At 45.9% G+C, this 13,990-nt stretch overlaps 2 protein-coding genes across 6 annotated transcripts in view; one reads left to right on the top strand and one right to left on the bottom strand.

Moving 5' to 3' along the window:
* GTF2H3 (general transcription factor IIH subunit 3) overlaps positions 1–2,017 on the bottom strand; it is a 29,105-nt gene extending 27,088 nt beyond the window's left edge. For 3 of the 4 annotated variants that reach the window (XR_003121710.1, XM_025400878.1, XM_025400881.1), the window contains exon 1: positions 1,884–2,017. Coding sequence is in view for 2 of the 4 variants with exons in the window: in XM_025400878.1 (XP_025256663.1) it covers positions 1,884–1,896 (13 nt within the window). In the remaining 2 variants the exon portion in view is untranslated. The remainder of the gene's footprint in view (positions 1–1,883) is intronic. The other variant, XM_025400879.1, reaches the window with a different exon arrangement.
* EIF2B1 (eukaryotic translation initiation factor 2B subunit alpha) lies at positions 1,987–13,913 on the top strand. 2 transcript variants are annotated; one of them, XM_025400883.1, is made up of 9 exons: positions 1,987–2,223; positions 3,065–3,166; positions 4,667–4,803; positions 4,915–5,031; positions 7,736–7,848; positions 8,410–8,478; positions 10,348–10,423; positions 12,180–12,305; positions 13,015–13,913. In XM_025400883.1, the coding sequence occupies exons 1-9, from the start codon at positions 2,211–2,213 to the stop codon at positions 13,177–13,179; spliced, it is 918 nt and encodes a 305-aa protein (XP_025256668.1). In that variant the 5' UTR covers positions 1,987–2,210; the 3' UTR covers positions 13,180–13,913. The 2 variants fall into 2 exon arrangements, with proteins under 2 accessions (XP_025256668.1, XP_025256669.1); XM_025400884.1 differs by having other exon boundaries at positions 7,736–7,852; positions 8,414–8,478.
* The last annotated feature ends 77 nt before the right edge of the window (positions 13,914–13,990 follow it).

Here is a 13,990-nt window from a genome sequence, read left to right as displayed (position 1 = left end):
CAAAAAAAAAAAAAAAAAAAAAAAAAAAGATGGAATTTGCTAATCCTAGGATAAAATAATGTGTGTAAAACAGGACTGGTGTAGTGGCTCACGCTTGTAATCCCAACACTTTGGGAGGTCGAGGAAGAAAGATCACTTCAGCCCAGGAGTTTGAGACTAGCCTGGGCAAAATAGTGAGATCTTGTCTCTTTTTTTCTTTTTTTTTTTGCGACGGAGTCTTGCTCTGTCGCCCAAGCTAGAGTGCAGTGACACGATCTCAGCTCACTGCAACCCCCGCCTCTTGAGTTCAAGCACTTTTCCTGCCTCAGCCTCCCAAGTAGCTGGGATTATAGGCGTGCACCACCTCGTCCAGCTAATTTTTTTGTATTTTTAGCAGAGACGGGGTTTCGCCATGTTGGCCAGGCTGGTCTCAAACTCCTGACCTCAAGTGATCCACCCACCTTGGCCTCCCAAAGTGCTGGGATTACAGGCGTGAGCCACTGTGCCCAGCCACCTTTTTTTTTTTTTAATAGAAAAACCAAACAAAAAAATGTGTAAATCACACAACGAAGCACCTAGGACAGAAGCACTTAATACAACTGTGTCTGCCAGACAGAAAAAGTGTTGCCTGTAAAGAAAAGTGTGCATCTATACACCCACAATGTCCCTGTGAATTTCCTTCTTTAGTTCGCTACCTCATTTGTAGACAGAAGCAATGCCAGGCCTGCCTCCCTCACAGGGTTGTGGTACGGTTTCACATCAATTAAGAGAGGATGGACAATTATTACAGTTCCTGAAAGGGATCCCCTATCTCTATTCTTGCTCCCCACAGTCCATTTTCCACACAACAACCACAGTGATCTTTTAAAATTGCAAACCAGATCATAACACTTCCTGGCTTAAAACTCTACAATGTCTTTGTCTTGCACCTAAAAATAAAGCCTAACTTCTCTATCACGGCCAATAAGGCCCTGCATGACCTGAAACTGGCTGGTTCTCTGATCTCATCCCTCTAGCCTCCTTTTTCTTCAAGACATCTGACTGTGTATGTGGCAGCTAATGTATGAATGGGTCTCCCCACCATCCTCTACCCGCAAGCTCTCCATTCCTCCCTTCTCGGTGTAACTTGTAACTCTGCCACAGGGCCCTTGCACTTAAAGTGCACTTTCCCAGAACTTCACACAATCATTTGAGTCGGTTTCAATATCCTGCATTTTTCCTTGGCCCCGATTAAAACAGCGCCTCCTCAAAGTCACAATGTACTATTGTAACTAGGACCGTATTATTACATGATCTTCATAGCTCTTTTCATCCTTTGAAAAATAATTTATTTTTAAATTTTTTATTGACGAGGTCATGCCCTGTCACCCATGCTGGGAGCAGTGCTCCGATCATAGCTCACTGAAGCCTCGAACTCCTGGGCTCAAGTGATTCTCCCGCCTCACCCTCCCGAGTAGCTGGGACCACAGACACGCGCCCGGCTAATTATTTTATTTTTCTGTAGAGATGGGGTCTGGCTGTGTTGCCCAGGCAGGTCTCGAACTCCCGGCTTCAAGCGATTCTCCCGCCTCGGCCTCCCAAAGTGCTGGGATTACAGGCTTAATCCACCCGGGTGTGACCCGGCCGAAATTATTTTTATTTATTGTCGTCTGTTTCACCCAGTAGACTGTAACCTCCACTAAGGCCCCTGTCTGTCACGATCCCTGCTACAATCCAATAAATAATGCCTGCACACAGGAGGCGATCCAAAAATATTTACTGAATGAATGACTGAATGCCTTGGCTACTCCTCTAAAGACCAAACGGGTTCTATCCAGCCCAAAAGACACACTCCATCTGGCCGGTCATAGCCGGATCGAGCCCGCCGAGCCCCGGAGTCGAACTCCGCCCTGCAGGGTCCTCACCGTCTGAAACCATGGCTGTCCCAGCACCTCAGCGAAGAACAAGCGGTGGTCAGGCGAGCGTCTCAAACGCTGCGCAGCCCAACATCCGGCGCCGCCGAGTGACGCACAAGGTGCTTTGACTCATGCCAGCCCCCTAAGCTGCGGAAGTGGAGTGCGGAGGTGCGCCGGTTGTGGGGTACGGAAGTGCGCCACGGCAGTGCGCCGGAAGTGTGGTGCGGAGGTGTGCGGTGCGCTGTCAGACTGGCTGGGAGGCGGCGCGGCCGGGGGACCCGTTCAAGACAGCGCGGGCGGCTCGGGTGCCCTGGGGCTCCGCCGCAGGAGGACGCCATGGACGACAAGGGTAAATCAGGACAGGCCAGGGCTGCTAGGCTACAGCAGAGCCGTTCAGGGGTCCCCCCAACCTCTCACATCCAGGCTGAGCTCCCGAAGAGATGTCTTTTGAACTTCAGGCTGCTTCACTGGATGTGTTTCCTCGAGTCACAACTAAATCCCCCGCGCTGCTCTTGTTTTCAGGGATGCGCCCTGACGGTATTTGCAGGCACCCCTCCCACACATACGCTCCTTCCCGGTGCCTGTCTCCAGAAGGGCCTTCGCAGTTTCGATTTCCTTATATGTGAAATAGGAGTAAGACTCCCTGCCTTGTTGGATCTGTCATTAAAATTAGAATGAATAAGGCGTATTTGATGTGCTCATCTAGTATGCTTATTAAGTGAAACACAAGGGCAAACTAATATACTTTTCATGTAAAGAAATAAAGGGGAGTGGGTGGAACTCCATATGTATTTGTAACATATATGTGTATGTGAATAGACTTGTATTAGCATAGACTGTCTGGAGGGGTGCAGGAGAAATTGGCAAGGTGGTTGACTTTGGGATCCTCTCAGATCTTAGAGCCAAGAATGCTGAAGAGAGAATGACTTTTCATCATCATTTACTCGGACTTAATTTTTAGGCCTTGCACACCAGTAGCTTTTTCAAAATAATAAAGAGCTCTTGCAAACAGCAAAGTGGTGTTTTCTCTATTCCTATCAACGTTTATTGCATCCCTGAAACTAAATACCCTAAAAAGAAAGTATTTTTTAAATTATTTGCTTCTTAAAAAGTCAGCAGTCATTAACAAGCTCTCTTGCCTTACATGCTGCTAAATGAATTAGATGAATCGCTTTTTTCACTTTTTCCAGAGTTAATTGAATACTTTAAGTCTCAGATGAAAGAAGATCCTGACATGGCCTCAGCAGTGGCTGCCATCCGGACGTTGCTGGAGTTCTTGAAGCGAGATAAAGGTATAGAGAGTCATCTGTTAACATTCTGGGATTTAGGAAAGTCTTTTTTTTAAAAAACGAGACGGAGTCTCGCTCTGTCGCCCAGGCTGGAGTACACTGGTGCAATCTTGGCTTACTGCAACCTCCGCCTCCTGGGTTCAAGCAATTCTCCTGCCTCAGCCTCCTCAGTAGCTGGGACTACAGGCGCACGCTGCCATGCCTGGCTAATTTTTTTGTATTTTAGAGACAGGGTTTCACCATGTTACCCAGGCTGATCTCGAACTCCTGAGCTTAGGCAATCTGCTTGCCTTGGCCTCCCAAAGTGTTAGGATTACAGGCGTGAGCCACTGTGCTCGGCCCCTTTTTTTTTTTTTTTTTTTTTTGAGACAGGTTTGCTCTTGTCTCCCAGGCTGGAGTGCAGTGGCACGATCTTGGCTCACTGCAACTTCTGCCTCTCAAGTTCAAGTGATTCTCTTGCCTCAGCCTTCCGAGTAGCTGGGATTACAGGCATGCACTATCACACCTGGCAAATTTTTTTATTTTATTTTTAGTGGAGACGGGGTTTCACCATGTTGGCCACACTGGTCTTAAATCCTGACCTCAGGTGATCTGTCCGCCTCGCCCTCCCAAACTGCTGGGATTACAGGCATGAGCCTGTGTTCGGCCAGGAAATTCTTCTCATGACTTTTGGAAATGTAGAAAGTGAGAGATGCATGTTTGCCTGCATAAAGTAGTACAGCTCCAAGCTCAGTTTCTGCCTTCATTTCAGACTTTTCAATCTGGAGAGAGCCCTTACATTGTCATCAAAAGGATCCCTATCATAAGTGAAATATACTTTGAATCAAGAGTGACTATTTTATATTGTGTTAACCATGATGCTTAAATTACAGTAGCAGTTCAGCTTTATAAGTGTTTATTAGGCCTCCACCTTGTGCCAGATTCTGTACAAATGTTACAGGGAATGTTCCAGAATAAATTCTGGTATTAGTATTATTTATTGTGATCCCCTAATTCAGCACCCTAAACGTTAGCATCTAGGTATAGCATGAAATCTTGTATAGGCAAAATAATAATAAGGCCTTTAATCTGAAGGGCAGGCCTAGAGACGCTTGTCTCTAAGGCAACCTCCAGTGTCTTCCCATTGTTCTTAAAATAACATCCAAACAACCTTAGCCTCACCCATACCACCTTGCAGAACTCATCTGCCGCTGCTACTCAATGTGTTTCCATGCCTCAGCCTCCCAAAGTGCTGGGATTACAGGCGTGAGCCACCATGCCTGGCCACCCGGCTTTATTTCTCTGTGTGCTTGTTTACTATCCGCTTCCTCTATTAGAATAAAAACTCCATCAGATCATAACCCTAGGGGCCTGTCTTGTTCACTGATATATTCCTCTTATCTAGAACAGTGCCTGGTATAGAGTATGTACCTAATAAATGTTCATTGAATGAATGAATGAATTGAAGACACAGGTCGGGGCTGTGGTCCTAATGTGAACATCACATTCCTTGGATCATTCCAGGGGAGACAATCCAGGGCCTGAGGGCAAATCTCACCAGTGCCATAGAAACCCTGTGTGGTGTGGACTCCTCCGTGGCAGTGTCCTCTGGCGGGGAGCTCTTCCTCCGCTTCATCAGCCTTACCTCCCTGGAATACTCCGTAAGCACCTGCTCTCCCTGGGGTTACCTTTCTACTTCTCCATTTAGTGACAGACATTCTCAGCATTACCTGGATCTTCCCTGTCCCCTCATTTTGCTCTTTTCTTCCTAGGATTACTCCAAATGTAAAAAGATCATGATTGAGCGGGGAGAACTTTTTCTCAGAAGAATATCACTGTCAAGAAACAAAATTGCAGATCTGTGCCATACTTTCATCAAAGATGGAGCGGTGAGTGGATAACCATCATGCGTGCTAAGGAGGAGCAAGGGCTTCGAGTCTGACTGCCTGGGGTAAAATCCAGGCTTTGGCATTCATTTGCTGTGGAGCCTTGGACAGGTTACTTAACCTCTCTGCACAGCTTTCTCATCTGTTCAATAAGGGTGAGAATAGTACCTACCTCCTAGGGTTGTTGTGAGGATTAAATGAGGCAGGACGTGTAAGGGGCAAAGGGTGTGAGGGCTTGGTATTGTGTCTGGCACTTAGTAAGTGCCACGTGAATGTAGATCTTGTTATTAGAGACGGTTGTCATTGTAAACAGGCAGAGAGGGACAGTGGGACAGCATGTGTGATTCTTGATTTAATACAGTGTTTTACTAAAGAAGTATTTTTATGATTGTGTATGTAGTAAATCTGAATTAACACAGAACAGCTCTTGTCACTGGTTAACACTGAGGACTTTCTTAGTGAAGGTTAGCAATAAAGGGAGATTGAGGGAAATTTTCTTTTTAACTTCATTTTAGATGCTATTACAGAGATGTAAAGCTGCTCAGTGTTTATAAGTGAGGAAAGACAGGAGGTGCAAGTTGAGCCATCTCCCAGCACAGGTGTAATGAAACTTTCATAATGCCCCTCCCACCAGCATACGTCCTTTTGCTACCTCGGCCTCCCCTGACCATAAAATTACTTACTTGCATTTTGACTCTTAAATCTTGTCCTCCATTTTATTAGCCCCTTCCCAACCTTTGACATTTGTTATTAAATAAATGGCATAATAGATGTGAGTGAAACTTGTTCAAAAGCCAGTTGCAAACAAAGCCTTTTTTGGGCAAGTGGAGGCAAGGTTGTGACTTCCTTTCACTGGGGCCTTCTCCTTCCACAGACCTGCTGTGCCATCAGTATTGTGCAGGTTTCGTTTGCTCTAGTGTAGTGTGATACATGTGTACTTCACCTGCAGTCACCTACTGAGGACTGATTTAGACAAAATTCATAGCAGAGCTGCTCAGATTTGAAAGTGCAGAGGAGTCAGGTGGGGTCTTATTAAATGCAGATTGGGATTCAGTGGGTTTGGGCTAGGGCCCAGGAAGCTGCCTTTCTAACAGGTTCTCAGGTGAGACCCAGAAAGGAGCTAGAGAGCTGGTTCTGCCCTCTTGTCTTACTCTGTCTTCTGCACTCTTCCACAGAAAAGAGGTTATGGAGGCTGGGCATGGTGGCTTATGCCTGTAATCCCAGCACTTTGGAAAGCCAAGACGGGCAGATTGCTTGAGTCCAGGAGTCCAAGACCAGCCCGGGCAACATGGCAAAACCTCATCTCTACTAAAAATACAAAAACTTAGCCAGGCGTGGTGGCACAATCCTGTGGTCCCAGCTACTCGGGGGCCTGAGGTGGGAGAATCACCTGAACCCAGGAAGTTGCGGCTGCAGTGAGCTATCATACCACTGCATTCCAGCCTGGGCAACAGGAGTGAGATCCTGTCTCACCAAGAAAAAAAAAAAAAAAAAAAGAAAGAAAGAAAAGAGGTTATGGGCCCACTGCAGTGGCTTATGTGTGTAATCTTAGCCAGAGGTTCACTTGAGGCCAGGAATTCAACACTAGCCTGAGCAATATAGGGAGAGAGGCCCTATTTCTACAAAAAATAAAATAAATTAGCTAGTCATAGTGCTGCACATCTGTAGTCCCAGCTACTGGGGTGGCTGAGGTGGGAGGATCACTTGAGCCCAGGATGTCAAGGCTACAGTGAGCCATGAACACTCCACTGCACTCCAGCCTAGGCATCAGAGCAAGACTTTGGCTCAAGAAAGAAAAGAAATGATGCGTAAGTGTCTACACGTTGCATCCATGCCACAGATAGGTTGTGATTACCCCAAACAGTTTATAAATTCAAAAAAATTAGCCATCATTTCAAAATTGGATTTTTGGCCCCTGTAAGCAAAACTGTCACCTCGTCTGGCAATCATGGGGCCACATGACGACAGCTAGGGCTGAGGAGTCCTGGCCCTCCTTAGCCTTTTCTTTTTGAGACAGGGTCTCAATCTGTTGCCCAGACTAGAGTACACTGGCATGATTACGGCTCATTGCAGCCTCAACCTCCCAGGCTCGAGTGATCCCCCCACCTTAGCCTCCCAAATAGCTGGGACTATAGGCACATGCCGCTGCATCCAGCTAATTTTTTTTGTTGTTATTTTTTGTAGAGATGGGGTATTGCCAAGTTGCCCATACTGGTTTTGAACTCCTGGGCTCAAGCAGTCCTCCAACCTTGGCCTCCCAAAATGCTGGGAGTACAGGTGTGAGCCAGCACACCCAGCCTTCCGTAGCCTTTTTGCTTTGCTGCTGACCCCACCCAACCTGCTGCAGTGACTTCTGCTACCTACCTGGTTCCCGTAGGCCTGAGTGTGCAAACCACGTCTTAGAAATAGGGAAACCAACCTAAGGGAACCTCATGGAGCCTTCAGCTATCCAGGCTTTTGTATCCTTTGGGTAACACTGTGTGGGAGTTCCATTTCTGCACCTGCTATGGGATGTGAGACCTGGCAGAAACTTTTTCAGCTTGCAAATGGGATGGAAACTGTACCATCAGGTCTCCTTTCGGTTGTGGTTGATTTGTGAGAAAGTGTACAGAGACGCTTAGGGTGTCGGGAACACGCGCCGCAGTGCAGAGGGTGTGAGTGAGCAGCAAGGAGCCTGGCCCTTTGATGAAGCTTTCTTGGTCCACAGACAATATTGACTCACGCCTACTCCAGAGTGGTCCTGAGAGTCCTGGAAGCAGCCGTGGCGGCCAAGAAGCGATTTAGTGTATACGTCACAGAGTCACAGCCTGATTTGTCAGGGCAAGTACCTTTCTGTTCAGTTATGTGCCCAGCCATCATCGTACACAGCAAACTGCAGATTAGAGTCCAACAGAATCAGAACCAGAATGTGCCCCCAACTTGCCAGCAGTCAGCATTGCCTTTCATTGTACCTTTTCCTGCCTTTGGAATAAAAATCACTGAATTTGCAGCAGGTCACAGTATAGGATCTAGGGGTTTCACTTAAGTAGTTAACGCTGTGGTAGAGCAGAGATTTATTGATGAAAGATTTTTGTCAAGGAATAGGTAACTCACATCTCCCTCTCTCTAGACGATAATAAAAGCAAAACTTCCTCCTTTTTTCCTGAATTTACATCTCTTACCCAGAGTCTCTAAGAGTATAGTTTTCCAAAAATACTTCTTTCTAAAAAACCCAAATTCTTGTTTCCTTACTCCAAAGTCTTGGGATCTGCCCCTTAACCCATTAGTATTAATGTGAGTTTCAAGCAAACATCCACTGTCCACATTAAGTGATTCATCATACATCACTGTGGGACTGTCTTGTACTTCCTCTAACATTCTAAAAATGTATGTCATCTTCAGTAAGAAAATGGCTAAAGCCCTCTGCCACCTCAACGTCCCTGTCACTGTGGTGCTAGATGCTGCTGTCGGGTGAGTGCCCATCTTCCCCAGCCATAATCACCTCCCCCACCCCACACTGGCTCACAGCAGGGTTTTCAGATTGAAAGTTTGAGTCCCATTCATAAAACCACAGCAGGCAGCGTCCTGCTTCTTAATTAACAGCTGCCCTGAACCAGCAAGCTTGTTATGAGGCTGTGATAGCATACAAAGAAGACAGAGCTGTAGGATGTTGGGCAGAGTGGGAGTTGTGTCTATAGCTTTATGGCTGTAAGTGTGAGTGCGTTTTTTTGTTTGTTTGTTTTTGTTTTGTTTTTGGGGTTTTTTTTTTTTTTTTTTTTTTTTTTTGAGACGGAGTCTTGCTCTGTCACCCAGGCTGGAGTGCAGTCGCCGGATCTCAGCTCACTGCAAGCTCCGCCTCCCGGGTTTATGCCATTCTCCTGCCTCAGCCTCCCGAGTAGCTGGGATTACAGGCACCCACCACCATGTCCAGCTAATTTTTTAGTAGAGACGGGGTTTCGCCGTGTTAGCCAGGATGGTCTCGATCTCCTGACCTTGTGATCCGCCCGCCTTGGCCTCCCAAAGTGCTGGAATTACAGGCATGAGCCACCATGCCCGGCCTGTTTGTTTGTTGAGACAGAGTCTTGCCCTGTCACCCAGGCTGGAGTGCAGTGGCGCGATCTTGGTTCACTGCAATCTCCGCCTCCCAGGTTCAAGTGATTCTCCTGTCTCAGCCTCCCAAGTAACTGGGATTACTGGTGCATGCCACCATGCCAGGTTAATTCTTTTGTATTTTTAGTAGAGGTGGGGTTTCACCACGTTGGCCAGGCTGGTCTCGAACTCCTCACCTCAGGTGATCTGCCCGCCTCAGCCTCCCAAAGTGCTGGGATTACAGGCATGAGCCACCACGCCCGGCCAGTGTGAATGCATTTATTTAAGAGCAAAGTACAAAGGTCAGTTGGGATCAGCAGAGGGTAATCAGGGCCTCTGTTTCTGTGAAGACCTGGCTGTCCTCAGTGGCATGCTGGGATGCTTTGTCTCACCTAGAAGATGCAGCTTCCGTGGCAAAGCCAAGGTCACATGTTCCTGGGATTGTCAGTGTATTTCACAAGAGAAAACAAGAGTAATGATCTCTTGGAATGAAAACAAAATAGATGATTAAGGAAATTAGGAATGTGTTCAAAAGTAAGCATTTTGAGGAATTCTTCTAATTGCTCATTTTAGAAACTAAATTGGCCTTCATCCTACCAGAAAGATTCTTAAGTTTGGGCACAGTGGCTCATACCTGAGACAGGCGGATCGCTAGAGTGCAGGAGTTGGACACCAGCCTGGGCAATACCCATCTCTACAAAAAAAATACAGAAATTAGCTGGGCATGGTAGCGTATGCTGTGGTCCCAGCTACCTGGGAGGCTGAAATGGGAGGATCACTTGAGCCTAAGAGGTAGAAGTTTGGTCTGAGATCATGCCACTGCACTCTAGCGTGGGCAACAGAGTGAGACCTTGTCTCAAAAAAAAAAAAAGAAAGAAAGATTTTTAAATTGCATCACATCAGATTTTAAAATTTTGTTTGGTTTGAACTGAAGTAGAACAGAAAGTAGAGGATACCACACTTGGAAAGATGACTGCTGTGTCAGGACATTCTTGCTTCAGTTACACACATATGTACGTGTGCATGCCCCGGGCGGCAGTGTGAAGTGTATGTCTCATTGTAGTGTCATGAACAAAAAACGCCCCTGGTAACAATGCCAGGGGTCTATCGTGTGTTAAGCGCTCTTTAAAAAAAAAAAGTAGTTATGGGAGGAACTTACCTTGATAGAAATGGAATATTGATCTTTGCAGATGATGATGCTACTCGTTAGAGACAAGAAAATAAAGCATGAAAAGCTTTTTTTCCCCTTAGCTACATCATGGAGAAGGCAGATCTTGTCATAGTTGGTGCCGAAGGAGTTGTTGAAAATGGAGGAATTATTAACAAGGTAAGAGCGTCAGTTCTCCCCAGTTCCCCGCTCAAGACTTGGAGGTGTCTTGCTGACCTAGGACACCACAGCAGTGTTGTTGATTACAGTTCCTTCTAACCCTCCTTCACTTCAGGACTTCATCATGGTGTATTGAGTTGTTGCCCAGTTCCCATAACTCATAGCAATGGTCAGTCCAGTTTTGGTCAAATCTTTCTTCTTTTTAGGTTGGTCTGCATAAATGAAGACAATGTAATTTGGTCAGGTGTGATGGCTGATACCTATAATCCTAGCAATTCAAGAGGCCAGGGTGGGAGGATCACTTGAGGCCTTGAGTTTAAGACCAGCCTGGGCAACATAGTGAAACCCTGTCTCTACAAAAAATTAGAAAAATTAGCTGGGCGTGGTGGTGCTTACCTGTAGTTCCACCTGCCGAGGAAGCTGAGGCAGGGGTATCACTGGAGTCCAGGAATTTGAGATTGCAGTAAGTTATGATTACACCACTGCATTCCAGCCTGGGCGATGGTGAGATCCTGTCTCAGAAAAAAAAAAAAAAAGTGTAATTTATATTTAATTTATACAAAATTGGCTTGAATTGGAATTGGGGTTTGGTTTTTATTTTTTAATTCTTTATGTGTACATTTTATTCTTTATCATATATATACACATAATAAAAACATACAAATATTTATTTTTAAAATACTATTTGTATATTTACATATAAAGTATGTATGTATAAAATATGTGTATTTATATGTAAATATTTTATATATTTTTAAATAGAGACACGTTCACTCTGTTGGCCAGGCTGTAGTGTAGTTCAGTGGTCATAGCTTACTGCAGTCTTGAACTCCTAGCCTGAAGCAACCCTTCCACTTCTCAAAGTGCTAGGATTACAGGCGTGAGCCACTGTGGCCAGCCTGTCGTTTGTTTTCATTTTAATTGAGCACATTTGACCTCCGTTTTTTATTACAATTTCTCTCTCCATTATTTAATTTAGAAAGGCTTCATGAAAGCTTTTTTTAGTTAAAATATATATAACATAAGGCCAGGCGTGGTGGCTCACACCCATAATCCCAACACTTTGGGAGGCTGAGGCAGGCAGACCACCTGAGGTCAGGAATTTGACACCAGCCTAGCCAACATGGTGAAACCCCATGTCTACTAAAAATACAAAAAATTAGCTGGGCATGGTGGCGGGCACCTGTAATCCCAGCTACTTGGGAGGTTGAGGCAGGAGAATCGCTTGAACCTGGGAGGTGGAGGTCTGCAGAGTGTTGAGTCACATAACTGTATATTTGAGAAACTAATGATTTTCCACAGCAGCTGCACTACTTTACATTCCCACTAGCAAAGCAAAGGTTCCAGTTTCTCTACATCCTTGCCAACACTTGTTTTTTTAAATTTTTTTGTTTTGAGATGGAGTTTCACTCTTGTTGCTCAGGCTGGAGTGCAATGGCACAACCTTGGCTCACTGTAACCTCCGGCCCCCCGGGTTCAAGCGAGTCTCCTGCCTCAGCCTCCCTAGTAGCTGGGATTACAGGCGCCGCGCCCCCCACCCCACCACGCCCAGCTAATTTTTCATATTTTTAGTAGAGATGGGGTTTCCCTATGTTGGCCAGCTGGGTCTCAAACTCCTGACCTCAGGTGATCCACCTGCTTCGGCCTCCCAAAATGCTGGGATACAGGTGTGCGCCACTGAGCCCAGCCTGCTTTTCTGTGGCTTCTCCTTCGGATGCACTCTAGAGCTCATCCATTCCATTTCCTGCCTTCCCAGATTGGAACCAACCAGATGGCTGTGTGTGCCAAAGCACAGAATAAACCTTTCTATGCGGTTGCAGAAAGTTTCAAGTTTGTCCGACTCTTTCCACTAAACCAGCAAGACGTCCCAGATAAGTTTAAGGCAAGAGTTTTACATATTTGAAGGGGTACGAACATCTAAACGGAAACTTTTGGAAATTGTAGTCCTAAGAATGTTCCAGTAGTTTTTTCACTTCCTATTGCTACTTTCCGCAACACTTGGAATACAAAGATAAATTGGTGGCTGGACTCACACATTTGTCCCTAGCATTTCAGTCTTTCAGTCTCTTTAAGTAGCACCATAGATGGGTGGAGAGGAAGCCAGAAGCTGGTGGGTAAGTCCCAGCTTTGGACTCAACTGAGGTCAGCTCCCATCACCACAACTTATAAACTGTGCGAGTTGAGGCAAGTCCCTTCAACCTCTGAACCTGTTTCCTTGTCTGTCAAATGGCACAGCAGTATCTGACAGGGTCATGAGGATTCTAAGATAGTCTTAGCACAGTCCCTGGCACGCTGCAAGCTGTCTGTTGTGACTCTCAATCATACTTTGAGGGGTCTGGAGAAGTTAATCTGGCATGAGAATGAGGGGACATGTGATTTAAGTTTGTTACACTACAGCTCTTGGCCAGCACGCCGCCATGATCTGGCTTATGGCCACAACTCTGCCCTCCTCTCCAGTGTCCTGCATAGCTAGCTTCTCCCATTTTCAGAGAGCAGTCTCAGGAAGTAGCACACTGATCACTCACGCCAAGGCCCTACCAGTATGGAGCCCTAAACATTCAGTGCCGACTAATGTGTACTTCTCTCCTCAGTATAAGGCAGATACTCTCAAGGTCGCACAGACTGGACAAGACCTCAAAGAGGAGCATCCGTGGGTCGACTACACTGCCCCTTCCTTAATCACTCTGCTGTTTACAGACCTGGGCGTGCTGACACCCTCAGCAGTCAGCGATGAACTCATCAAGCTCTATTTGTAACCTGTGGGCCCTTTCCTGCCAAGGTGCAGCTTCTGTAGTTGAGGCTGAGGCAGGGTGAGTAGCTGCTTGACACCCCAGTGAGCCAGGCCAAACCTGAGATGCGTTTTAATGAAGATTTATGGAGTAAGGACTTAAAATCATACATCTTGGAGAACCTTTTGTATTCATTTCAGTCCCATCTAAAAATGTGTCAGTTATTCTAAATCCCAACCTAAATTGTTCTTATGGTTTCTAGAAACTTTCCTTTTTAGTTTCCAGAAATACAAGTTAGATAATTGACTACTTAACTGATGAAAGATGAGCCCAAGTCCATCTCTCCTCATCCTCCCCTGCACTCGACTGATCTGCCAAAAGCATGCGAGATGCAGGGGAAAAGCAGCCACACCCCTCTGCCACAAACGACCAACAGCTGGTCAGGACGTTACACGCGGTGCCTTGTAAGAGGCAAGAAACACTTGCCGAATCTGCGTCTGGCTTCCAGTGGTAAGCACATTCCTCAGCAGGATCAAGCCAAACAGGAAAAACTGTACCAAGAGAACATGAGGCGGGCAGAAACATTTAGCAACAGTATTCTGCATGGCTCACTGCTTAAGAAAATGCCTTCTGGAATATTTGTAAACTAAAGTTCTGTATGTGTAAGAGATGTTTAAATATGTTTGGGTCCTAAACAGCTTTTTAAAATTATACTTGGGAACAACTTCAGCATCTTTTCAAATAAACTCTATGATAAAGACTTTGATGTGTTGTGTCAATACTGCAAGCTGACCCAGGCCGTCTAGGGGAAAACACTGTCCAGCTACATTTACACACT

Source organism: Theropithecus gelada, chromosome 11 (assembly GCF_003255815.1).
Source record: "Theropithecus gelada isolate Dixy chromosome 11, Tgel_1.0, whole genome shotgun sequence".
NCBI classification, from domain to species: domain Eukaryota; kingdom Metazoa; phylum Chordata; class Mammalia; order Primates; family Cercopithecidae; genus Theropithecus; species Theropithecus gelada.
This window is presented reverse-complemented; position numbering and strand designations above follow the sequence as displayed.